This window comes from Pristis pectinata, chromosome 14, assembly GCF_009764475.1.
Source record: "Pristis pectinata isolate sPriPec2 chromosome 14, sPriPec2.1.pri, whole genome shotgun sequence".
In the NCBI taxonomy this organism is placed as follows: domain Eukaryota; kingdom Metazoa; phylum Chordata; class Chondrichthyes; order Rhinopristiformes; family Pristidae; genus Pristis; species Pristis pectinata.
In genome coordinates, this window is record NC_067418.1 from 5,269,551 (window position 1) to 5,294,642 (window position 25,092).

The following is a 25,092-nucleotide window of genomic DNA, read 5'->3' on the forward strand; positions in this document are numbered from 1 at the left end:
CCTATGTAAACATCACGCTGCAGTTGCAGCCTCCCACCAGAGGTGACACTCCCGTCCCTTTTCTCTCTCCTCCTGATCTATCCACCCCACACCCCACATCACCCTCTTTCCCCCTCCTCCACCCAATCCATCCGCCCGTCACCCACACACCCCTCCCACTGGGGCCCCTCGCTCCCACTGTTCCCACCTGCCCCCTCCCCACCTCCCTTATTTGGTTCCAGGCTCCACCTTCCTCTCCTATCAGATCCCACCATCTGCAGCCTCCGCCTATCACCTCCCAGCCGCTATTTCCACTCTCCCCTCCACCAATCACCCTCTCTCATCTGGATCCACCTATCACCTACCAGCTCTTGCCCCACTCCCTCCCCTCCACCTCTTTATACAGGTTATTTCCCCTCTACTCTTTTGAGTCCAGATGAAGGGTCTCAACCCAAAGTGTTAACCGTCCATTTCCCCCCACAGATGCTGCCTGACCCGCTGAGTTCCTCCAGCGTCTTGTGTGTTGCTCCAGACCCCAGCATCTCTTGTGCCTCCTCTTATTGTTGTGTATACCAGCTCCTCAAAGCTCAACCCTACTTCCCAGCTTCGCAGTCTGATATTAAGGTTGCACTTTCGCTGTAAGTAATTAAAGCATTTCATAAAACAAAATAATCTGTATTCTTTTAAAATGGGGAGTTAATTACACAACTTGCCCCACTTTCTCTAAAGACTAACAAACAAACTACTGGAGGAACTCAGGAAGGAGAGACTGAGGAGAATATTTCCTTGTGTTTAAAATGAAAGCTGTTCTCACTGAAAGATATAAACCCCTTACAGCACTTGTCAGCTGCTTCCTCGTCCTGCAGAGTCTACACTGATAGACCATAGTCTCAGGATAAGCAGCTGGGAGGAGGAATTTCTTCACCAGAGGGTCTTGAAACTTTGGAATTCTCTGCCCAGGAGAGCAGCGAATGCTCAAGTATTAAATTTATTCAGGACTCACCTCTTGGGATCAAGTGGCAGGAAGTGGGAATGGAATGGGTCAGTGATACTGTACTGGGAGTGTCAACCAAGACCTGCGACTGGCCCAGTCACTGCCACACACAAGAGTAACCATGGAAAGTACATGTATGCACACACACATGCATGTGTACACATATGTACATGCAAATGTGCAGTGCCACACACATGTACACACACATACGTACACACATGCAAGTGTGCATACACATGTGTACCACATGCATATTTACACACACATGCATGCATGTACACATACATACAAACACCACACATACAATGGAGGAGAGTTTCCCAATGAACAAGGGCAACCGAAGTATCTGATGGATTGTCTCCCCTCAGTTAAAACAATGGCCCAAATCCGCAGCAGAGTTATTTCAGTGTCCATTCTAACAGTGGCCAAGACGAGCTGGTTAGAAGTCTGTGGGCTATTCCCAATCACTGTGGGAAGGAAGAGTTTCTGTTGGTGCTCTTGGTGGGTCTTCCCAGAGAGCAGTGCTACACCTGGAATTCGAACATGCACGTATGTTTCTTGGCCAGTTTCGCGACCTCCTCTCTGATGGCCTTCACCAAGGCGGTGGTGGAGATGTTGTAGGCAGCCTCGGATGGTTCGTTTTCAGCCAGGCTCTGCTGCATGCATGTACACATACATACAAACACCACACATACAAGCACATGCTCACCACATGTGCATACACATGTCACATGTGAAGATGCAAACACACATGTACACCCACGTGCAAACACACACAATTCAATCTTTAGACAATATTATTTATTTGGCTCTTGTTTTGAAACAACAGAATTATATTTTCATCATTAATGGTTCACTTGGAGAATGAGAAAACTGACAAACAACAGCACAGAATTATCGTGGAGTTTAAAACATGTCCGTAGTTATTCCTCCGATGTTGAATATAAAGCAGAAGAGTTATATAGTTCCCCTCTGTGTGTTACGTCCTGGTCCCAGAAAGTCTAAGTTGCGGTGCCATAAACAGATTCCAAAATCCCAGGCATTTGTTGGTTCAGACTGATGTCAACAATCATTTCTCCATTTTGAGACTGATGGCAGTCTTAAATATACAGAGGAGGTATTTAAAGAAAATAAGTTGCTTGATTTCTGCCTCAAAAACAAACTGGCTCTGGAAGGTGCTGCGAAAGATGCATCTGACATTGCGTTCTCTACCTTCAGAAACATATTATTAAATTGCCGACATCAGTTTCCACATTATAAAATCAAAGGACTGGAAAGGACTGCTTATGATATGACGACCTCGTGACTGGCTTGTGAGAAATTCCATTGCCTATAAATCTTGGCGGCAGAGCAGAATATTAAAATGAAAAAGCAAGATTATACCTTTGCTGGAAATCTCACACTAAACAGAGAATACTGGAGACAGTCAGTGGTCACTCAGCAGAGAGAAATGTTTCACTTTTCCTCAGACCCAGAGGTCCAGCAACAAACATTGACTCTCTCTCCAGTTGCTGTTAGACCTGCTGAGCATTTCTAGCATCCTCTTGTCTTTATAACATAAAATAGGAAGTGATTTGAGCAAACTCATTCCAAAGCTCTTAAGTGAATTGCTTAATGGTAGTTTTATTGGTCCTATCAAACCACCATTCATTTCATAGGACCAATTGTCCTTTTCTTGCTGTCTCCTTCCAAGTTTTATTTTCAGAAGTACTTTTCAGTGGTCACAGTCTTTTCCCCAGGGTGGGGGAGTCTTAAACTAGAGGGCATAGGTTTAAGGTGAGAGGGGAAAGATTTAAAAGGGATCTGAGGGGCAAGTTTTTCACATAGTATATGAAGTGAGCTGCCAGGGGAAGTGGTAGAGGCGGGTGCAATTACAACGTTTAAAAGACATTTGGATAGGTACACGGGTAGGAAAGGTTTAGAGGGATATGGGCCAAATGCAGGCAAAAGGGGCGGCACGGTAGCGTAGCGGTTAGCGCGATGCTATTACAGCGCCAGCGATCGGGGTTCGATTCCCGTCGCTGCCTGTAAGGAGTTTGTACGTTTTCCCGTGTCTGCGTGGGTTTCCTCCAGGTGCTCCGGTTTCCTCCCACATTCCAAAGACGTACGGGTAGGTTAATTGGGTTTAAAATGGGCAGCGCAGACTTGTTGGGCCGGAAGGGCCTGTTACCACGCTGTAAATAAATTTTTTTTTTAAATTTAAATTTTAAAAAAATGGGACTGGATCAGGTTGACAACTTGGTCGGCATGGATGTGTTGGGCTGAAGGGCCTGTTTCCATACTGTATAACTCTGAGGTTGGAGATTGGGGAAAAAGTGGGAGATCAAGAAACTCTATGACGTCAGTGATGGTGGCAGGCGGGAATAGCAATCCCACCATTTTAAGTGCTGGTAAATCAGTACCTGTTGCATTTGTGGTTATAAATTAACAGAACAATTCAGGATAAATGTCTGCCGTAACCTTTAACATTTAACTTTGCACCAAAATCCCAATGCAATCTTTAAATCACATTCTATTAATAATAACATGAAAGAAGACACATTTGTCCAGTATCTGTCACAACTTCAGAATGTCCCAAAGACAGTGATGGAGGTTTGCAATGCAGTGGATGTAATGGCTTGTACACAGCAAGATCCTACCAACTGTAGTGGGACAATGACCAGAAAACTTGCTCCATTAGGAAGCTGACTGGATGATAAACTATGCCTAAGTGCCTGGGGTGAGTTCTCTTACTCTTTTGAACTAATGTCTTGGGATATTGTATGTTTAACTGGGAGGGGGTTAAGGTTTAACACCTGATCTGAAATACCGTATGGGAGACGCTTGGTGCTGGACAAGGTTTTGGACATAGACCTGTGGGGGTCTTTAAACCCGCAACAGAACTTAAGAGAGCTTAACCATATAAAGACTTGAGTTAGCTGTAAAGTTGCCTGTTCAAAATGTCGGGGATAATTTCACTGCTGATCAGACCAGTTTCCTGAATGTTGTGGATTTAAAATTACTGCATTAATAATCCTTTGGAACTGCTCCTTTTAAAATAAAAGTTCTTCAATAGGAAGCTATCTCAGCATCATACTCTTTTAGAACATGGAACATTGAACAGTACAGGACAAGAACAGGCCCTTCGGCCAACAATGTCTTTACTGATCATGATGCCAAGTTAAATTAGTCCCATCTACCTGCACATGGTCATATCCTTCCATTCCCTGCATGTAAATTAAATTGGTTAATTGGGATGCCTCTTAAACACTATTGTATCTGCTTCCCCCTGGCAGCACGTTCCAGGCACCACCACCCTCTGTGTCAGAAACTTGCATTGTAAATCTCCTTTAAACTTTCCCCCATCTCACCCTCCACCTTTCACGAGAGCCAGTTTCCAATGGAGAAAGCAGACTGCTTCAGAGTTACAGCAGGATGGACCAGCTGGGAAATGGATGTGGAATAAACAATGGCAGGCTTTACGTCCCGTGAGAGTCAACTGTGGTTACATTCTCCCTAGAGGGAGTTGCTTACAGCCACATCAAAACCCAAAATCCATGGGACAAAACACCAAATCCTAATGAGCTTCGACAGATGACTTGTTCAGGTCAACACCTCTGATTCTGCAGTTGGATTAGGCTCATGGCGAACTTGGATTAGGTTTAAGGGGCATTGAGTATAAGAATAAGGAAGTCATGCTGCAGCTGTATAAAACTTTAGTCAGACCGCACTTGTGTGCAGTTCTGGTCGCCCCATTACAGGAAGGACGTGGAGACTGTGGAGAGTGTGCAGAAGAGGTTCACTAGGATGCTGCCTGGATAAGAGGGCATGAGCTATAAGGAGAGGTGGGACAAACTTGGGTTGTTTTCTCTGGAGCAGTGGAGGCTGAGGGGAGTCCTGATAGGAGTTTATAAAATTATGAGAGGCAGAGATAGACAGTCAGAATCTGTTCCCCAGGGTAGAAATGTCAAACACCAGTGGACATGGTTTTAAGGTTAGAAGGGGGAAGTTTAAAGGTGACGTGAGGGGCAAGTATTTTTACGCAGAGAGTGGTAGGTGTCTGGAACGGGTTACCAGGGGTAGTCGTGGAAGCAGGCAGTTTGGTGGCGTTTAAGAGGCTTTTAAATAGACACATGAATATGAAGGGAATGGAGGGATGTGGATGATACACAGGAGGAGGACATTTAGTATAAATTGGCATCAGGATCGGCACAACATTGTGGGCCGAATGGCCTGTCTGGTGTTCTATAATCAAAAATGATCCTTTTTAGGACCAGTTTTGAGTCTACACCCACACTGAGGAGCTCAAGGCATAGTCTGTCAAACGTCTACTGAATGTGGTTCTTCACTTAAGTTTCCCGAAAGATTTGGTGATATCAATGTGGATTGCCTCTGATACACACTGTGCACACCAACACTCAGCACTGTGTGAAACTCCCCCAGCTTTAACTTCTCTTTAATATTAAGACCTTGTGCTCCAAACGCCCCACAGTGTGGGACCGTTTGTGGATCTGGTACTTGCCCAAGGATTCCGTGCTCCATCTGGTCCCACAGAGCAGCTTCCATAGGATGGGGGAACAATGTCAAACAACTGACAGGACTGGGTATAAAACTCACTTCAAGCCTTATCCATGCTTTACTTCCAATAGAGTCTTGCCTTTATTAGTCGAGGCATTGAGTTCAAGAGTCAGGAAGTTATGTTGCAGCTAAATAAAACTCTGGTTCGGCTGCATCTAGAGTACTGCATTCAATTCTGGTTGTCCCATTACAGGAAGGATGTGGAGGCTTTGCAGAGGGTGCAGAAGAGGTTCACCAGGATACTGCCAGGGCATGAGCTATAAGGAGAGGTTGGACAAACTTGGGTTGTTTTCTCTGGAGCGTCAGAGGCTGAGTGGAGACCTGATAGAAGTTTACAGAATTATGAGAGGCAGAGATAGACAGCTGGTATCTTTTTCCCAGGGTTGAAATGTCTAATACTAGATGGCGTGCATTTAAGGTGAGGGGGGCAAATTCAAAGGAGATGTGCGGGGCAAGTCTTTTTTACACAGAGAGTGGTGGGTGCCTGGAATGTGCTGCCAGGGGTGGTGGTGGAGGCAGATACGATAGAGGAGTTTAAGCTCTTCAATGGATGTGTGAATGGAGAGATTTGGATATTGTGTAGGCAGAAGGGATTAGTTTAATTAGGCATCATTAGTTTAATTAGTTCAGTTCAACATGGTGGGCTGAAGGGCCTGTTCCTGTGCTGTACTGTTCTATGTTCTATAAAGTCATGATAATGGGCACAGTAATCCATTCAATACAATCCAGGGGCAATCAGTCTGGAAAATTGGCAGCTTAAGGTTGTCTTGGGTGTGCGAGACTCTATTTGCCTTTTTTCAGTGAGTACAGACACAGTGTTGCAAGGATACAAATGTGGGCAATTGCTGTATCAGCAGCTGGAGACAGACCGCAAACAATTCGTGACTCAGCGAGACCAGTATAAATCATCCCCACTGCCTTCTTGAACGGCTGCAGTCCTTCTGGTGTAGGTGCTCCTGCAGTACTTGCGGGTGGGGATTACCAGGATTTCGAACCGGCAGGGAACGCTGAGATATTGCCAAGTCAGAATGGTGTGCATCTTGGAGGTGTGAACTGAAAGGGGAATCAACTGGAGATCTCCGTCTTGAACACAATTTCCTGGGAGCCATAACCAGCCCCACATTAGATTGTTAAGCTTTAGTTTGAAGGCAAAATTGTGTCGATGATAGATTTCTATCATTGTTCGGTATTTAACTCTTGAGGTCTCCTCAAGACTGAAGCCTTTATAACAAATCGTAGTTTCTCTGGTATTCTTCATAGACAGTCGAGATTCAAATAGCAACAAGGTTGATCCGGATAAAGTCAGCAATTGAAATCATTAGTCTGGAAAGTTGTGCTCCGTAAGATTTGAATTGAAGGCAGTAATCACTGTGCATAGTACTCAGCTCCTGAAATTTGGCTCCACTCACATCAGTAGTTTACTTCTGGTAAAATTCTCTTCTTGTTGTGATTGACTTGACCAGTTAAACAATGACTGCCTTCTACAGGCAGTAGTCGTAATTAAGCAGAGGTTAAGGTCCAGAACTCACCGCTTGAGGCAGTGCAAGGGGCAGAAACCCTCATCACATTAGTACCTGGATGAGCATCTGACGAGGTTTGACCTGTCAGGTAATGGAAATGGCTCCACTTCTAGTTCGCAGGAACGTACTGGACCAAATGACTCCCATATATACCGTAAATTTCTGTGATTCAATAAACCATGTACGGTCCCATGCTCAAACTCCAATGAAAATGGGTGATTAATATCTCTCCTATCCCAACATGCAGCTCTGAGTATTGGTCAGAGCCAAAGACTTCAGAGCATTTCTCCATCTATTGTGGCTTATTGTGCAGAAGCACGGACTATTGGTACATGCCAACTTTCTCATAAATCAACTGTAACACCATCCTTTACAATTACACCACCATGGGCAATTAGCAGCACTTTCTGCTTAATCATTTGTCAATAAAATGTGAAGCAGTGGAGATTAATACTGCAACGGGGCAACTCCTTGCTAACACAGGAGAAATCATGGTAAAGTGATTACTTCAAGCAAACTGCGTTGCACGATACAATCAAGATGTACTGATCAATACAACCGAACTCTGTCTAATCATATTGACTGCAGGAATACAACTGTAATGGTCATAACAATCGAACTCTTCTGATCACCTCACAAGTATTGTTCCTCGCCAGCATCAAAGAATGGTGGGGTTCACAAGTCTTACATTATAAAACACATTCTGTACAACTTATCTCTGGTGAGAACTTTAACGGTGCAATTCGGTCTTTGAGCTCAATACATGTCAAATGCTAAATGTTTAGCCTGAGAGGTGAAGTCACCTCAACCATCAGCAGAAGACAATTCAGCTCATCAAGCCTTTCTGCCACTTGATTGCTCATTCTGTATATTATGTCCTTTTTCCAATATTAGGTCCTTAATAGTCACCCAAAGGTTTAGGTTCAAACTTCTCCCCTAACCTTTGAGATTGGTCTCTACCTTAAACAGCGGCACGGGATACCGTTAATGAAACACTTCACGTCTGAGCCATTGTTTGACCAGAAGGGTTAAACCTTGGTGTGATTTCAAGACCTTTGTTGGTGGGAGGGGACAGGATTTACAAGTCGTGACGAGCATTGTGTCTACTGTTGGAGGCAATTGTTCAGCGCACCCTCCAGTCACTTTATAAACGGACCCTAGAGCTCCAGCTTTACACCACCCACCAGCTCTGTGTGACAGGTGGACTCCAGGCAGCCCACATTAGCAAGTTGACTGTGGTTCACAGATAAAATGAGTGACGTTTCAGCCAAGGGTCCACCTACTGGCTTCCATTAACAGGGAGGAATTGTCTTGCTGGCTTGTGGCGTCAGGTGGAGCTTGTTCTCATCCAAGACTGGAGTCACAGAATGCCAGGTTATCAAGTCAGCAGAGAATGTCGGATCACTGTACATCATGTGGATCCTGCAACAGCTTCATCTCCCCCACCCTGGGCTTGTTCAAAGGTTGGGTTGAGTGACAGCTTAACTTTCACCTCCTTTTTCACCTGGTCAAGTTTTGATTTTTTGCACATTTGTTTTCCATTTTAATGTAAAGACCACTTCTTGGACATTCACTGGAGTCAAATATAGGTTCCAGGAACACAGTGGTCTTAGATCAAACACTATGCTAAATGACAGTACCGGGATGAAACAATGAGGAAGAGATTCCCGATGAACCAGGGCAACCGAAGTATCTGATGGATTGTCTCCTCTCAGTTAAAACAATGGCCCAAATCCGCAGCAGAGTTATTTCATTCTCCATTCTAACAGTGGCCAAGACGAGCCGGTTAGAAGCCCGTGGGATATTCTCAATCACTGCGGGAAGGGTTTCTGTTGGTGCTCTTGGTGGGAGACTTCCCAGAGAGCGGTGCTACACCTGGAATTCGAACATGCACGTCTGTTTCTTGGCCAGTTTCGCGACCTCCTCTCTGATGGCCTTCACCAAGGCGGTGGTGGAGATGTTGTTGTAGGGAGCCTCGGACGGTTCGTTTTCAGCCAGGCTCTGCTGCGAGACAGCGGTGGACGGGGTCCGAGCCGGTTCGATGCGCCGAGGGGGATGGGCGGGCTGGGTCTGGCTGTACTGATGAGGCGGGGAGCTGTGTGGATAGCGGGCATGTGAGTAGGCCTCTACATAACCCGGCAGAGTCACCTAAAGAGTTAATTAAGGAGTCCGTTATTAGTCATGGAGTAATACAGCCCTTCAGCCCAACTCATACATACCGACCAAGATTCCCATCAAAACTATCCCATTTGCCCGCGTTCACAGTTAGCGTAACGCTATTACGGCACCAGCGACCCGGGTTCAACTCCCGCCGCTGTCTGAAAGGAGATTGTACGTTCTCCCTGTGTGTCTGCGTGGGTTTCCTCCGGGTTCTCCGGTTTCCTCCCACATTCCAAAGATGTACGGTTTAGGAAGTTGTGGGCATGCTATGTTGGCGCCGGAAGCGTGGCGACACTTGCGGGCTGTGCCCAAAACACTCTACACAAAAGATGCATTTCAGTGTACACGTGACTAATAAAGATATCTTATCTCTTATCCCTCTAAACCTTTCCTGTCCACGTACCTGTCCAAATGTCCTTTAAATGTTGTAATTGTAATTGGTTTATTATTGTCACAAATACTGAGGTACAGTGAAAAACTGTTTTGCATGCCACATACAGATCATCTCATCACATCAGTACATTGAGGTAGTACAAGGGAAAAGCAGTAAGGGAATGTAAAATAACGTGTTACAGTTACAGAGGAAGTGCACTGCAGACAGACAATGAGGTGCAAGGCCATGATGAGCTAGAGAGGTCAAGAGTCCATCTTATCGTACTAGGGAACCATTCAATAGTCTTATAACAGCTGGATAGAATCTGTCCTTGAGCCTGGTGGTACGTGCTTTCAGGCTTTTGTATCTTCTGCCCGATGGGAGGGGGGAGAAGAGAGAATGTCCGGGGTGGGTGGGGTCTCTGATTATATTGGCTGCTTTTCTGAGGCAGCTAGAAGTGTGGACAGTGTATTGTACCTGCCTCAACCATTTCCTCTGGCAGCTTGCTCCATGTATGCATGAAGAAGTTGTCCCTCAGGGCCCTCTGAAATCTTTCCTCTCTCACCTTAAACCTGTTCCCCCTAGTTTTTGATTCCCTTTCCCCAGGAAAAAAACCGTGTGCACTCACCTATGCCCCTCATGATTTTATACACCTCTATAAGATCACCCCTCTGTCTCCTTCATTCCAAGGAATAAAGTCCCAGCCTGCCCAACCTCTCCCAATAGCTCAGGCCCTTGAGTCCTGGCAACAAGATGTTTTAGGGAACAATACCAGTTACGATACCTTGAGCAATTTTGAGGTGGTAAATATCCCGATGAACTTCACAGGAGGGGTTATTAGGGCAGTTACAAAAAGCCTGATCAAAGAGCCAGATTTTAAGGAGTGCCTTAAAAGAAGACAGAGAGATGGGTTGACCGTTCCCTTTTCTCTCTTCTACCTTCTGGGAGAAGATCCAGGAGCTTGAAAGCCCGGACATCCAGAGTGAAGAACAGCTTCTTCCCCACTGCTGTCAGACTCCTGAACCAGTCCCCCCTCTCACATCCCCTTCCCGGTGGAGCTGCCACGTTCTCCAACCCTTAACTCTCCCCCTTCCGTTATTGTCGCCTTAGCACTGCCTCAGATTGCACTGCAATCATTTTCTTTTAAGATATCTTTATCAGTCACATGTACATCGAAACACACAGTGAAATGCATCTTTTTGCGTAGAGTGTTCTGGGGGCAGCCCGCACTATTCTGCTGTTTTGTGCTTGTCTCTGTATTCATTGCTGTATTTATTATTACCGTGTACATTGTTCACTGTGGGCTTCACGCGAGGAAGGAACTTCATTGCACCCTGGTGTATGTGGCAATAAACTAATCTGAATCGTTAAGGAGGGAATTCCAGAGCTTAAGGCACACCACTAGTGGTAGAGCAGATAACCTGAGGGAAAGCACACTAGGAACAGGAGGAGGAAGAGTCCATGTGGACCTTTCTATCTGCCCTGCCATTCGTCAAGATATGGTGGTTCTTCTACCTCAGCTCCATTTTCCTGGGTTTTCTCTATGTCTCCTGGTTCCAGAAGGCCATTGGACATAGGAGCAGAATTAGGCCATTAGGCCCATCGAGTCTGCTCCGTCATGGCTGATCTTTTTCTCAACCCCATTCTCTCACCTTCTTCCTGTAATCCTCAACCCCCTTACCAATCAAGAACCTATCAATCTCTGCCTTAAATACACACAATGGCTTGGCCTCCACAGCCCTTGGTGGCAACGAATTCCACAGATTCACCGCCCTCTGGCTGAAGAAATTCCTCCTCTTCTCTGTTCTAAAGGGACGTCCCTTTATTCTGAGGCTGTGCCCTTGGATCGTGGACTCTCCCACTGATGGAAACATCCTCTCCACGTCCATCTATCCAGGACTATCAATATTCGGTAGGTTTTAATGAGATTCCCCCTCATCCTTCTGAACGCTATCACGTACAGGCCCAGAGACATCCAACGCTCCTCATACGTTAAGCCTTTCATCCCTGGGATCATTCTTGTGAACTTCCTCTGGACCCTCTCCAGGGCTAGCATATGTCTCCTAAGATACAGGGCCCAAAGTTGCTCACAATCAACCAGAGACCCTTGGCTGGTAGTGGCACAGTGACACAGCAGGGAGAGACGCTAGCTCGCAGCTCCAGGGACCTGGGTTCAATCCTAATCTTGGGCTATGTGAAGTTTGCACGCTCTCCCTGTGACTGTGTGGGTTTCCCCCGGCTGCTACGGTTTCCTCCTGCGTCCCAAAGACATGTGTGTCGGTTGGTTTATTGGCTGCTGTACATTGCCCCTCGTGTCGGTGGGTGGTAGGGGAACTATTGGGAGTTGATGGGCACGTGAGAGAGAACAGATTAAGGGAAACAACTGGGGAGAAGAAAATGATGGGATTGCATTTAGAGTCAGCATACACTCAATGGGCCAAATGGCCTCTTTCTACATTTGGCATGTCCCCATCAATCCTTATCAATTTTTATCGATGCACCATAGAAAGCATCTTATCTGGATGCATCAGGGCTTGGTACGGCAACTGCTCTGCCCAGGACCGCAAGAAACTGCAGTGAGTCGTGGACACGGCCCAGTGCATCACAGAAACCAGCCTCCCCTCCAAGGACTTTGTCTACACTTCTCGCTGCCTCGGTAAAGCAGCCAACATAATCAAAGACCCCACCCACCCCGGACATTCTCTCTTCTCCCCTCTCCCATCAGGCAGAAGATACAAAAGCCTGAAAGCACGTACCACCAGACCCAAAGACAGCTTCTATCCCGCTGTTATAAGACTATTGAATGGTTCCCTAGTACGATAAAATGGACTCTTGACCTCACAATCTACCTCTTTATGGCCTTTCACCTTATTGTCTGCCTGCACTGCACTTTCTCTGTAACTGTAACACTTTATTCTGCATTCTGCTATTGTTTTCCCTTGTACTACCTAAATGCACTGTTGTAATGAATTGATCTGTATGAACAGTATGCAAGACAAGTTTTTCACTGTACCTCTGTACATGTGGCAATAATAAACCAATTCCAATTCCAATTCCAAATAAAAATGTGGGAATTAATCAATGTTTGGTAAATGTCTATTTGTACGTACGTTCTCTGCCCAGGGGTTCGGTCCCTCTCCGTCACCTATGTAGGGGACCCAGCCATGGTTGCGATAAGGAGCAGGGGCCGGGATGAAGTAATTCGGGAATCCAGATCTATTCGCCGGTATGGCATAGACTGCGGGCACTGAGCTACCTGTAGAAACAAACACAGTCAATCCTTTCAACACCTCAGACATTCCCCCCTGAGTAAGAGTGGCAATCCACCCGGAGGTGGGACCTTCATTCTTCAGCCTGGCCCAGCAATTCCAACACAGAAAGGAACGCAAGAGGCTGCGGAGAGCAGTGGACACAGCCCGGTCCATCATGGGCCCATCCCTCCCCACCACCGACAGCATCTACAGGAGGTGCTGCCTCAAGAAGGCGGCATCTATCATCAAGGATCCCCACCATCCAGGTCACGCCATCTTCTCACTGTTACCGTCAGGCAGGAGGTACAAAAGCCTGAAGACCCACACCACCGGGTTCAGGAACAGCTACTTCCCTTCAACCATTCGGTTCTTGAACCAACCTGCACAACCCTAACCCTACCTCAGCAACGGAACACTACAGACCACCTCTCGCACTGCCACGGACTTGTTTCTCATTACGTTTTTTGCCCTAATGTCTTGTTTTGCTTTTTTTTCTTCACTGTCTTGTATAATTTATATTCTGTGTGTTGTTTGAACCTTCATGCTTATTGCAAGTTTTTCATTGTACCTGCATCTCACCGCACTTGTGCACATGACAACAAACTCGACTTGACTTGATACTGGGGATACTACAGATGTTACCCACACTGACTGACAGCCACCTCCAAATTGCCCAGCAGGTGGAAAAAAAATCCATAGCACAGCTGGACAGCTGTTACTGATGTTTGTATGCCCCTTTAATGCAAATGAGATGGTACGCACCATCTTTGATTCCTATCAACTACCCCCAGATTGTACCATCCACCTACACGCAAGTGACAAGTTACAGCAGCCAATTAACCTACCAGTCTGCACGTCTTTGGGGCGTGGGAGGAAACTGGGGTACCCGGGGGAAACCCACGCGGTCACAGGGAGAACGTGCAAACTCCACACAGACAGCACCCGAGGTCAGGATTGAACCCAGGTCACTGGAGCTGTGAGGCAGTGGCTTTATCAGCTGCGCCACCATGCCACCGAACAATTGGACTCCTATGTCAAATAGGGTAATGGAGTCTAGTGGTTGTGCCAAGAGACTGTATGTCTGGTACCAAGATTAATGAAGCAGATTCACGTACTTAAATTTCATTAAGGCTCTGGGGAATTTAAAATCAATTGAATAAACGTAGAATTAAAAGCTGGTGTCAGTAACAATGCCCACTTAAAAACCCAACTGGCTGAGCAATATCTCTTGAGAAAGGAAATCCAATGTCTAAATCCACACGCCTGTGGAGAACATCAAAAAAACAGAAGAGGCTAGAAATCTATAATAAAAGTAGAAAAAGAAAACCTGGAGACACTCAGCAAGTCGAACAGCAGCTGTGGAGAGAGTTAACGTTTCTGGTTGAAGATCCTTTGCCAAAGGAAGGAGATAAAACAAGAGACACGGGAGACTGCAGACGTTGGAATCTGGAGCAAAGAACAAACTGTACTTTCTGACTTATGGATAAAATCGACTTATTGTCCATAAAAGACGAACTCAGCAGGTCAGGCAGCATCTGTGGAAGGAAATGGACAGACAACATTGTGGGTCAAGACCCTACATCAGGACTGAGAGTGAAGGGGAGATAGCCAGTATAAAGAGGTGAGGGGGAGGGGTGGGGCAGTCCAGGTGAAGGGTCTCGACCCGAAACATCAACTGCCCATTTCTCTCCACATAGAACATAGAACACTACAGCACACTACAGGCCCTTCAGCCCACAATGTTGTGCCGACATTTTATCCTGCTCTAAGATCTATCTAACCCTTCCCTCCCACATAGCCCTCCATTTTTCTATCGTTCGTGTGTCTATCTAAGAGTCTCTTAAATGTCCCTAATGTATCTGCCCCCACAACCTCTGCCGGCAGTGCGTTCCACGCACACACCACTCTCTGTGTAAAAAAACTTACCCCTGACATCCCCCTTATACCTTCCTCCAATCACCTTAAAATTATGTCCCCTTGTGTTAGCCATTGTCGCCCTGGGAAAAAGTCTCTGACTGTCCACTCAATCTATGCCTCTTATCATCTTGTAAACGGCAAGGTACTTGGCAGTGTGGAGGAGCAGAGGGATCTGGGGGTTCATATTCACCGTTCGTTGAAAGTTGCCTCACAGGTGGAAAGAGCAGTTAAGAAGGTCAATGGGATGTTGGCTTTCATAAATCGCGGGATTGAGTTTAAGAGCCGCAAGGTTATGATGCAGCTTTACAAAACTCTAGTTAGGCCACATTTAGAGTACTGTGTTCAGTTCTGGTCACCTCATTATAGGAAGGATGTGGAGGCATTGGAGAGGGTGCAGAGGAGATTTACCAGGATGCTGCCTGGATTGGAGGGTATTGAATATGAGGAGAGGCTTAAGGTGCTAGGGCTTTATTCACTGGAAAGGAGGAGGATGAGAGGAGACATGATAGAGGTATATAAAATATTGAGAGGAATAGATAGAGTAGACAGTCAGCGCCTCCTTCCCAGGGCACCAATGCTCAAGACGAGAGGTCATGGCTTTAAGGTTATGGGTGGGAGGTTCAGGGGAGATGTCAGAGGGAGGTTTTTCACCCAGAGAGTGGTTGGTGCATGGAATGCACTGTCTGGGGTGGTGGTGGAGGCAGATACATTGAACAGGTTCAAGAGCTTGTTGGATAGGCATATGGAGGAACGTGAGATAGAGGGATATGCGGGAGGAAGGGGTTAGGTAGTGTGAGGGTGGTCTGATGGACGGCACGACATGGTGGGCCGAAGGGCCTGTTTTGTGCTGTATGGTTCTATGGTTCTATGGTTCTATGGTTCACCTCTATCAAGTCCCCTCTCATCCTCCTTCTCTCCAAAGAGAAAAGCCCTAGCTCGCTCAACCTATCCTCATAAGACATGCTCTCCAATCCAGGCAGCATCCTGGTAAATCTCCTCTGCGCCCTCTCTAAAGCGTCCACATCCTTTCTATAATGAGGCGACCAGAACTGGACACAGATGCTGCCCGACCCGCTGAGTTCCTCCAGCAGTTGGTCTTCTGCAAGAGAAAAAAAAGTTAATCAAAAATTGTGGAGAAGTTTGGGAGAGCTGGGAAAAAGGGAGCAAGTCTGGTGGACTGGGGCCCCAGTCACGTCCCTCCTTCTCCATTCTCTCTGCAACTTAAAACTAACGTTTTCTCTCCTTTCAAGTTCTGATGAAAGATTCAGACCTGAAACATTAACCGTTTCTCTCTCCACAGACGCTGCCTGACCTGCTGAGTGTTTCCAGTATTTTATGTTTTTATTCCCAGCAAAGTGGTCACCCTCTGAAATAGTCAATAGTCGAGTTTACTGTCATCTGCACAAGTCCATGTGTGCACAGGTGCAATGAAAAACTTACTTGCAGCAGCACCACAGGCACACAGCATTAGGGACACAAGATTCACAAGAAAAACATAAATTATACCTGATTTTTACAAGAAAGAACACAATTAGAACAAAAAAGCACCATCCATTTTAGTGCAAAGTGATCAAAATAGCATCACAAGCCATTTAGTTCAGGGGTAGTTAGGATGGTCAATAACTGCTGGCTTTAGCAAGCAACAATGCATCCCACAAATAATTACTTTCATTTCTGGATGCTGCTGTTGTAGTCCTTGGTAACGGCCAGATTTATTGAATTTAATTTCCCATTTGGTCCCAGTGGCATTTAAACCCATGGAGATGAGCTGGTTGTAGGAATGTCAACAATTCCTTTCCGTCCCACAGATGCTGCTCGACCCGCTGAGTCCCCCCAGCAACTTGTTCCCCCTCTTTTCTTTACACTGGCTATCTTCCCTCCCCACTCTCAACCCTGATACAAGGTCTCGACCTGAAGCATCAACCATTCCTTGCCCCCGCCCCCACAGATGCTGCTCGACCCACTGAGTTCCTCCAGCATCTTGTTTCTTGCACTTAAACCCATAACTAATCGGCTACTAGATCAAGACAACAACCACCACGTTAGTGTTCCAAGTTTCGTACAGAGCACAGATCTTTCACAGGCATTTAGTTTCACTTTGCAGAGTACACAATACATGTTGTTTATTGCCACTTCACCAATATGGTAACACAGAGGTTTTCTTTCAGGTGTGAATATCACTGGTCATGCCAGCACTTATTGTCCGTCCCTAATTGCCCCTCAACTAAGAAGGCAATTGAGGGCCAACCATATCAGTGAGTCTGGAGTCACATCCGGGCCAGACCAGGGAAGGTGACAGATTTCCTTCCCTGAAGGTGATCAGATGTTATTCTAGATTCTATTTCCAGATTTTATCTCGTGACTTGAATTGAAATCCCCCCAGCTGCCATGATAGGTTTTGAACCTGTGTCTTTGAGTCAATAGACCTTAACTCTGGCTGATGGTCCATTCCCAACAACAGTGGTGTCAGCAATGGTTCATGCTACAGAGTCCACCGGGGGCAGGTACAGTGGCGTGCAAAAGTTTGGGCACCCCTGGTTAAAATTTCTGTTGCTGTGAATAGCTAAGCGAATAAAAGATGACCTGATTTCCAAAAGGCATAAAGTTAAAGACGACACATTTCTTTAATAATTTAAGCAAGATTACTTTTTTATTTTCATCTTTTACAGTTTCAAAATAACAAAAAAGGAAAAGGACCCAAAGCAAAAGTTTGGGCACCCTGCATGGTCAGTACTTAGTATCACAGCTTGTAAATGCTTTCTGTAGCCAGCTAAGAGTCCTTCAATTCTTGTTTGGGGGATTTTCGCCTATTCTTCCTTGCAAAAGGCTTCTAGTTCTGTGAGATTCTTGGGCTGTCTTGCATGCACTGCTCTTTTGAGGTCTAAACACAGATTTTCGATGATGTTTAGGTCAGGGGACTGTGAGGGCCATGGCAAAACCTTCAGCTTGTGCCTCTTGAGGCAGTCCATTGTGGATTTTGAGGTGTGTTTAGGATCATTATCTTGTTGTAGAAGCCATCCTCTTTTCATTTTCAGCTTTTTTACAGACAGTGTGATGTTTGCTTCCAGAATTTGCTGGGATTTAATTGTTTCTTCCCTCTACAAGTGAAATGTTCCCTGTGCAACACAAGCCCAAAGCATGCTTGATCCACCCCCGTGCTTAACAGTTGGAGAGGTGTTCTTTTCATGAAATTGTGCACCCTTTTTTCTCCAAATACACCTTTGCTCATTGCAGCCAAAACGTTCTATTTTAACTTCATCAGTCCACAGGACTTGTTTCCAAAATGCATCAGGCTTGTTTAGATGTTCCCTTGCAAACTTCTTAAGCTGAATTTTGTGGTGAGGACGCAGGAAAGTTTGGAGAAAAAAGGGTGCAGAATGTCATGAAAAGAACACCTCTCCAACTGTTAAGCACAGGGGTGGATCGATCATGCTTTGGGCTTGTGTTGCAGCCAATGCCACGGGGAACATTTCACTGGTGGAGGGAAGAATGAATTCAATTAAATCCCAGCAAATTCTGGAAGCAAACATCACACCGTCTATAAAAAAGCTGAAGATGAAAAGAGGATGGCTTCTACAACAGGATAACGATCCTAAACACACCTCAAAATCCACAATGGACTACCTCAAGAGGCACAAGCTGAAGGTTTTGCCATGGCCCTCACAGTCCCCCGACCTAAACATCATCGAAAATCTGTGGATAGACCTCAAAAGAGCAGTGCATGCAAGATGGCCCAAGGATCTCACAGAACTAGAAGCCTTTTGCAAGGAAGAATGAGCGAAAATCCCCCAAACAAGAACTGAAAGACTCTTAGCTGGCTACAGAAAGCATTTACAAGCTGTGATACTTGCCAAAGGGGGTGTTACTAAGTACTGACCATGCAGGGTGCCCAAACTTTTGCTTTGGGCCCTTTTCCTTTTTTGTTATTTTGAAACTGTAAAAGACGGAAATAAAGAAGTAATCTTGCTTAAAATATTAGAGAAATGTGTCATCTCTAACTTTATGCCTTTTGGAAATCAGGTCATGTTTTACTCGCCTAGCTATTCACACAGTAACAGAAATTTTGACCAGGGGTGCCCAAACTTTTGCATGCCACTGTATTTTCACCTAGAACATAGAACGGTACAACAGAGGAACAGGCCCTTCAGCCCACCATGTTGTGCCAAACCAATTAAACTAGTAACTAAATGCCTAACCAAACTAATCCCTTTGCAGGCACGGTAGTGTAGCGGTTAGTGTAACACGATTACAGCGCCAGCGACCCAGGTTCAATTCCGGCCGCTGTCTGTAAGGAGTTTGTATGTTCTCCCCGTGTCTGCATGGGTTTCCTCCGGGTGCTCCGGTTTCCTCCCACATTCCAAAGACGTACAGGTTAGGAAGTTGTGGACATGCTGTGTTGGCGCCGGAAGCGTGGCGACACTTGTGGGCTGCCCCCAGAACACTCTACGCAAAAGATGCATTTCACTGTGTGTTTCGATGTACATGTGACTAATGAAGAAATCTTATCGTATCTCATATCCCTCCATTCTCTGCACATTCACGTGCCCATCTAAGAGCCTCTTGAACGCCTCTGTTGTACTTGCTTCCACCACCACCCCTGGCAGCACATTCCAGGCACCCACCACTCTCTATAAAAAACTTGTCCCACACATTTCCTTTTAACTTACCCCCTCTCACCTTAAAAGCATGCCCTCCAACATTAGATATTTTGACCCTGGGAAAAAGATACCGGCTGTCTACTCCATCTATGCCTCTCATTATCTTATAAACCTATCAGGTCTCCCCTCAGCCTCTGCTGCTCCAGAGAAGACAACCCAACTTTGTCCAACCTCTCCTGAGAGCACATGCCCTCTAATCCAGGCAGCATCCTGGTGAACCTCTTCTGCACCCTCTCCAAAGCCTCCACGTCCTTCCTGTAATGGGGCGACCAGAACTGAATGCAATACTCCAGATGCGGCCTAACCAGAGTTTTATAAAGTTGCAACTTAACTTCCTGACACTTGGACTCAATGCACAATAAAAAGCCTTGGAATCGTTAACAGTTATCAAAGGCATAGATACAGAGAATCGATCTCTTCTGGCTGGGGTGGGGGGTGTGGGGTAGCAGAAATGTGAGAGAGAGCCTCATGCCTCCAGTGAAATGAGGAAGGCGACTTAGTCCCAAGCTGGGCACTGGACACCAGGAATTCTCTTCCCCTGCAGACTACGGTAGTGTAGCGGTTAGCATAATGCTATTACAGTGCCAGCGACCCGGGTTCAATTCCCGTCGCTGTCTGTAAGGAATATGTAAGTTCTCCCTGTGTCTGCGTGGGTTTCCTCCGGGTGCTCCGGTTTCCTCCCATATTCCAAAGACATACGGGTTAGGAAGTTGTGGGCATGCTATGTTGGTGCCGGAAGCGTGGCGACACTTGAGGGCTGCCCCCAGAACACTCTACGCAAAAGGTGCATTTCACTGTGTGTTTCGGTGTACATGTGACTAATGAAGATATCTTATCTTATCTTACCGATGTTGGGCACCAACTGACTGAGTGACTTTCTTCCTTGTTAGGGTTATTGAGAGACACAGAGATAACATGTCTATGGAGCTGAGACACAGAGCAGCGCAGATCCAACTGATTCTGAGAACCTGTGCTGTTCTTCACCCAGAGAGTGGTCAGTACCAGGAATGCACTGTCCGAGAGAGTGGTGGAAGCTGAGTCGCTAACAGTATCTGGACGAGCACTTGGATCATCTCGGCGCAGAAGGCCATGGGCCAAGTGCAGGAAGCTGGGATTAATTCGGACAGGTCCCCACTCGTTGGCATGGATGTGATGGACAGAATGGCCTGTTTCCATGCTGCATTACTCTATAAATTTTGGAATAGGCCTGAGGAGCTGAGTCAACACACAAGACGCTGGAGGAACTCAGCGGGTCAGGCAGCATCTATGGAGGGAAATGGACAGTCGATGTTTCAGGTTGAAATCCTTCATCTGGACTGGATCGTCTACTGGTCAGTTTGCAGACTGACCTAATATTTGACCATTTCCCCGACCCCATCCATCAAGGTTGGAGTGTTCTGACACCAACGACAGGCTTTCCCTGGGTTACAAATGCCTGACTTATGGGCACCCCACATACGAACAAGCTCCCATAATGTTATTAAATCCAAAACTCCAACGTACATGCATCTGTTCCTTCCTATAAATGGCAGAACCAGGTTCCTCTCTCTCTCCACTTTTAGTAATTGTTCTTTCTTGTCAGTCTTATGACATTGGAAGGTGTTCTGAGAGATCGGATATACAAGTATTTGGATAGCCAAGGGCTGATTAACGATAGCATGGCTTTGTGCGTGATAGATCGTGGTTAACGAATCTTGTAGAGTTTTTCGAGGAGGTTACCAAGAAAGTAGATGAAGGAAAGGCTGTGGATGTTGTCTACATGGACTTTAGTGAGGCTTTTGACAAGGTCCCACATGGGAGGTTAGTTCAGAAGGCTCAGTCACTAGGAATCCATGGAAAGGTTGTAAACTGGATTCAAAATTAGCTGTGTGGGAGAAGACAGAGAGTGGTTGTGGATGATTGTTTCTCAGACTGGAGGCCTGTGACTCCTGGTGTGCCTCAGGGATCTGTGCTGGGGCCATTGTTGCTTGTTGTCTATATCAATGATCTAGATGATAATGTGGTAAATTGGATCAGCAAGTTTGCTGATGATACTAAGATTGGAGGCGTAGTGGACAGTGAGGAAGGCTTTCAAAGCTTGCAGAGGGATCTGAACCAACTGGAAGAATGGGCCAGAAAATGGTAGATGGAATTTAATGCAGACAAGTGTGAGGTGTTGCATTTTGGAAGGACAAATCAAGGTAGGACATACACAGTAAATGGTAGGGCACTGAGGAGTGCGGAGGAACAAAGGGATCTGGGAGTTTAGATACTTAATTCCCTGAAAGAAGGCTTTTGGCATCCTGGCATTCATAAATCAAAGTATTGAGTAGAGGAGTTGGGATGTAATGGTGAGGTTGTATAAGTCATTGGTGAGGCCAAATTTGGAGTATTGTGTGCAATTCTGGTCATCTAACTATAGGAAGGATGTCAGTAAGATTGAAAGAGTGCAGAGGAGATTTACTAGAATGTTGCCAGGTCTTCAGGAGTTGAGTTACAGGGAAAGATTGAACAGGTTAGGACTTTATTCCTTGGAGCATAAAAGAATGAGGGTAGATTTGATAGAGGTTTACAAAATTATGAGGGGTATAGACAGAGTTAATGCGAGTAGGCTCTTTCCACCTAGATTAGGAGAGATAAGTACGAGAGGACATGGCTTTAGGGTGAAAGGGGAAAGGTTTGGGGGAACATTAGGGGGAACTTCTTCACAGAGAGTGGTGGGAGTATGGAACAGGCTGCCATCTGATGTGGTAAATGCGGGCTCACTCTTCAGTTTTAAGAATAAATTGGATAGATACATGGATGAGAGAGGTCTGGAGGGTTATGGACTGGGTGGAGGTAAGTGGGACTAGCGGAATACCATTTCGGCACAGACTAGAAGTGCCGAATGGCCTGTTTTCTGTGCTGTAGTGTTCTATGGTTCTTATGTGCTTTGGATGGCATTCATTACAGTACTGGAGGTGTCGTTACCACATCGAGTGACTTTTGTGTATTTTCTGACTTACGGACAGAATTGACTTATTACCCAAAAGTTGGAAAGTGCACAAATATGGTAAACATACCTCCACCCTCAGCCTCAGAATAAAGGGACATCCCTTCAGAACTGAGATGAGGAGGAATTTCTTCAGCCAGAGGGTGGTGAATCTGTGGAATTCGTTGCCACAGAGGGCCGTGGAGGCCAAGTCATTGGGTGTATTTAAGTCAGAGGTTGATAGGTCCTTGACTCGTAAGGGGGTTAAAGGTTACAGGGAGAAGGCAGGAGAATGGGGTTGAGAGAAAAATAAATCAGCCATAAGTGAATGGCAGAACAGACTCGATGGGCCGAATGGCCTGATTCTGCTCCTACATCTTATGGTCTTGAAGAAAGCACCATACTTTTAATGGTGTCCCATCAATCACTCTACACATTCAGTCCCTCCACTGCCAGCACACAGTGGGCACCATCTACAAAACGCACTGCAGTTACCCGCCCCCAAGCCCACACCTCTACCATCAGGAAAGACAGGGCAGGAGGTGTAGGGGGACACCACCACCGGTGGGTGGGCTCCCCTCCCAGAGTCACACCGCCCTGACATGGAAAGACTAGGTGACCGCTTTGCTGAGCCCTTTGCTCTCCTTCTCCTTGGCCATCTGGAGCTCTTGGTTGCCAGCCATTTTAATTCCCTCCCCATCTAACTCTGGTTAGGCCACACTTGGAGTACTGTGTCCAGTTCTGGTCGCCTCATTACAGGAAGGATGTGGAAGCGTTGGAGAGGGTGCGGAGGAGATTTACCAGGATGCTGCCTGGTTTAGAGAGTATGCTTTATGAGGAGAGACTAAGGGAGCTCGGGCTTTACTCTTTGGACAGAAGGAGGATGAGAGGAGACAATGATAGAGGTGTACAAAATATTAAGAGGAGTAGATAGAGTGGACAGCCAGCGCCTCTTTCCCAGGGCACCAATGCTCAATACAAGAGGGCATGGCTTTAAGGTAATGGGTGGGAAGTTCAAGGGAGATGTCAGAGGAAGGTTTTTTACCCAGAGAGTGGTTGGGGCATGGAATGCGCTGTCTGGGGCGGTGGTGGAGGCAGGTACATTGGTCAAATTCAAGAGATTGCTAGATAAGCATCTGGAGGAATTTAAGATAGAGGGATATGTGGGAGGAAGAGGTTAGATAGTCTTAGGTGAGGTTTAAAGGTCGGCACAACATTGTGGGCCGAAGGGCCTGTATTGTGCTGTACCGTTCTATGTTCTATGTTCCATTCCCACACTGACCTGTCTGTCCTCGGCCTCCTCCACTGCCAGGGTGAGGCCAAATGCAAACGTGAGGAACAGCACCTCATATTCCGCCTGGGTAGTCGACACTCTGACTGCACGAACATTGAATTCTCCAGTTTCAGGTAACCTGCTCCCCCTCTGTCCCTTTTCTGCTTCTGATCTACCCAGGTCCTTCTACACGCACCCAGCTCCCTCTCCCCCAGCCCCCCCTCCCCCAGCCCCCCCCCCCATCACCCTGCTTCTTTCCCCTCCTCCACCCACTCCATCCATCCACCACCCACACACCCCTCCCACTGGATCCTCTCCCCCCCCCACTGTTCCCAGCTGACCCCCCCAGTTTGGTTCCAGGCTCCACCTTCCTCCCCATCAGATCCCACCATCTGCAGCCCCCTGTTGCCTCCACCTATCACCTCCCAGCCTCTGCCACTATCCCCACCCCCCCCCCCTCCTCCGTCTGCCCATCACCCCTCCTCACCTGGACATTGAAGAAGATTATCAAAAATCACATCTAGACAAGTACCTAAATCGTCGAGGCACAGAAGGCTGCGGACCTGATGCAAGTAAATGGGATTCGTGTGGACGGATGCAAGGGGCAGCATGGAGAGATGGGCCGAAGGGCCTGCTTCTGCGCTGTACGACACTTTGGCTCTGGGATTAGTTTGTGTCTGGAGCTCTGGTTCCGTAACCTCTGCCAAAGAAGTCCTGTCAGCCTCAGCAATGAAATTTTCGACTGCCTCTGTCCCCCAACCAACCCCTGAGTTCCCAGAACTGGTGGGGGAGAGAGCCTGAGATTTCTTCTCCCCTTTTGTGTAGGGAAGTGATTCCTTGTTCCCGGCTCTCAGAAATCCCCCACCAGTCAGACAAAATACTGCTGAATTCACCCTCTCAAAATTCCTCCATCTTCTGAAACATCCCAATTAGAATACCTCTTAATTTCTAAAGCGGAGGGATATAAGCCCAATTAATGCAACGATTAGTAACAGTGCCTGAATGCTTAATCCTGTCCCATAAAGCTCCATGGACTACCAGAGCAGAGAACGCTGTTGCTTTAAACAGACTAATATTGTCACTAAAGAGCAGCCAGCAGCTGACGTTAAGTGTCTGCTTCCTCACAGCTGAATGACTTGGGGCTACCTGCTGTCTGCCGGGCTGACCGACTTCACAATGCCCAATGTGCACACTGGAGGGCAGCAACCACCAGATTCTGAGGGGAAACCAAGGCTCTTGCACTCACTCACACACACACACACACACACACACACACACACACACACACACACACACACTCTCTCCCACACACACACTCTCCCACACAGACTGCGTCAGACTGCACCTGCAGAGGTTTCTATCTATCTATCTATCTATCTATCTATCTATCTATCTATCTATCTATCTATCTATCTATCTATCTATCTATCATCTATCTATCTATCTATCTATCTATCTAT

At 46.5% G+C, this 25,092-nt stretch overlaps 1 protein-coding gene across 3 annotated transcripts in view; it reads right to left on the reverse strand.

Moving 5' to 3' along the window:
- Positions 1 to 1,785: 1,785 nt before the first annotated feature.
- The window catches only part of kiaa1549la (KIAA1549-like a), a 266,633-nt gene continuing 243,326 nt past the window's right edge, over positions 1,786 to 25,092 (reverse strand). For 2 of the 3 annotated variants that reach the window (XM_052029051.1, XM_052029050.1), the window contains 2 exons: positions 12,694 to 12,839; positions 1,786 to 9,198 (listed from right to left, as the gene is read on the reverse strand). In XM_052029051.1, the coding sequence (XP_051885011.1) occupies positions 8,920 to 9,198; positions 12,694 to 12,839 (425 nt within the window). In that variant the 3' untranslated portion in view covers positions 1,786 to 8,919. The remainder of the gene's footprint in view (positions 9,199 to 12,693; positions 12,840 to 25,092) is intronic. The other variant, XR_007957416.1, reaches the window with a different exon arrangement.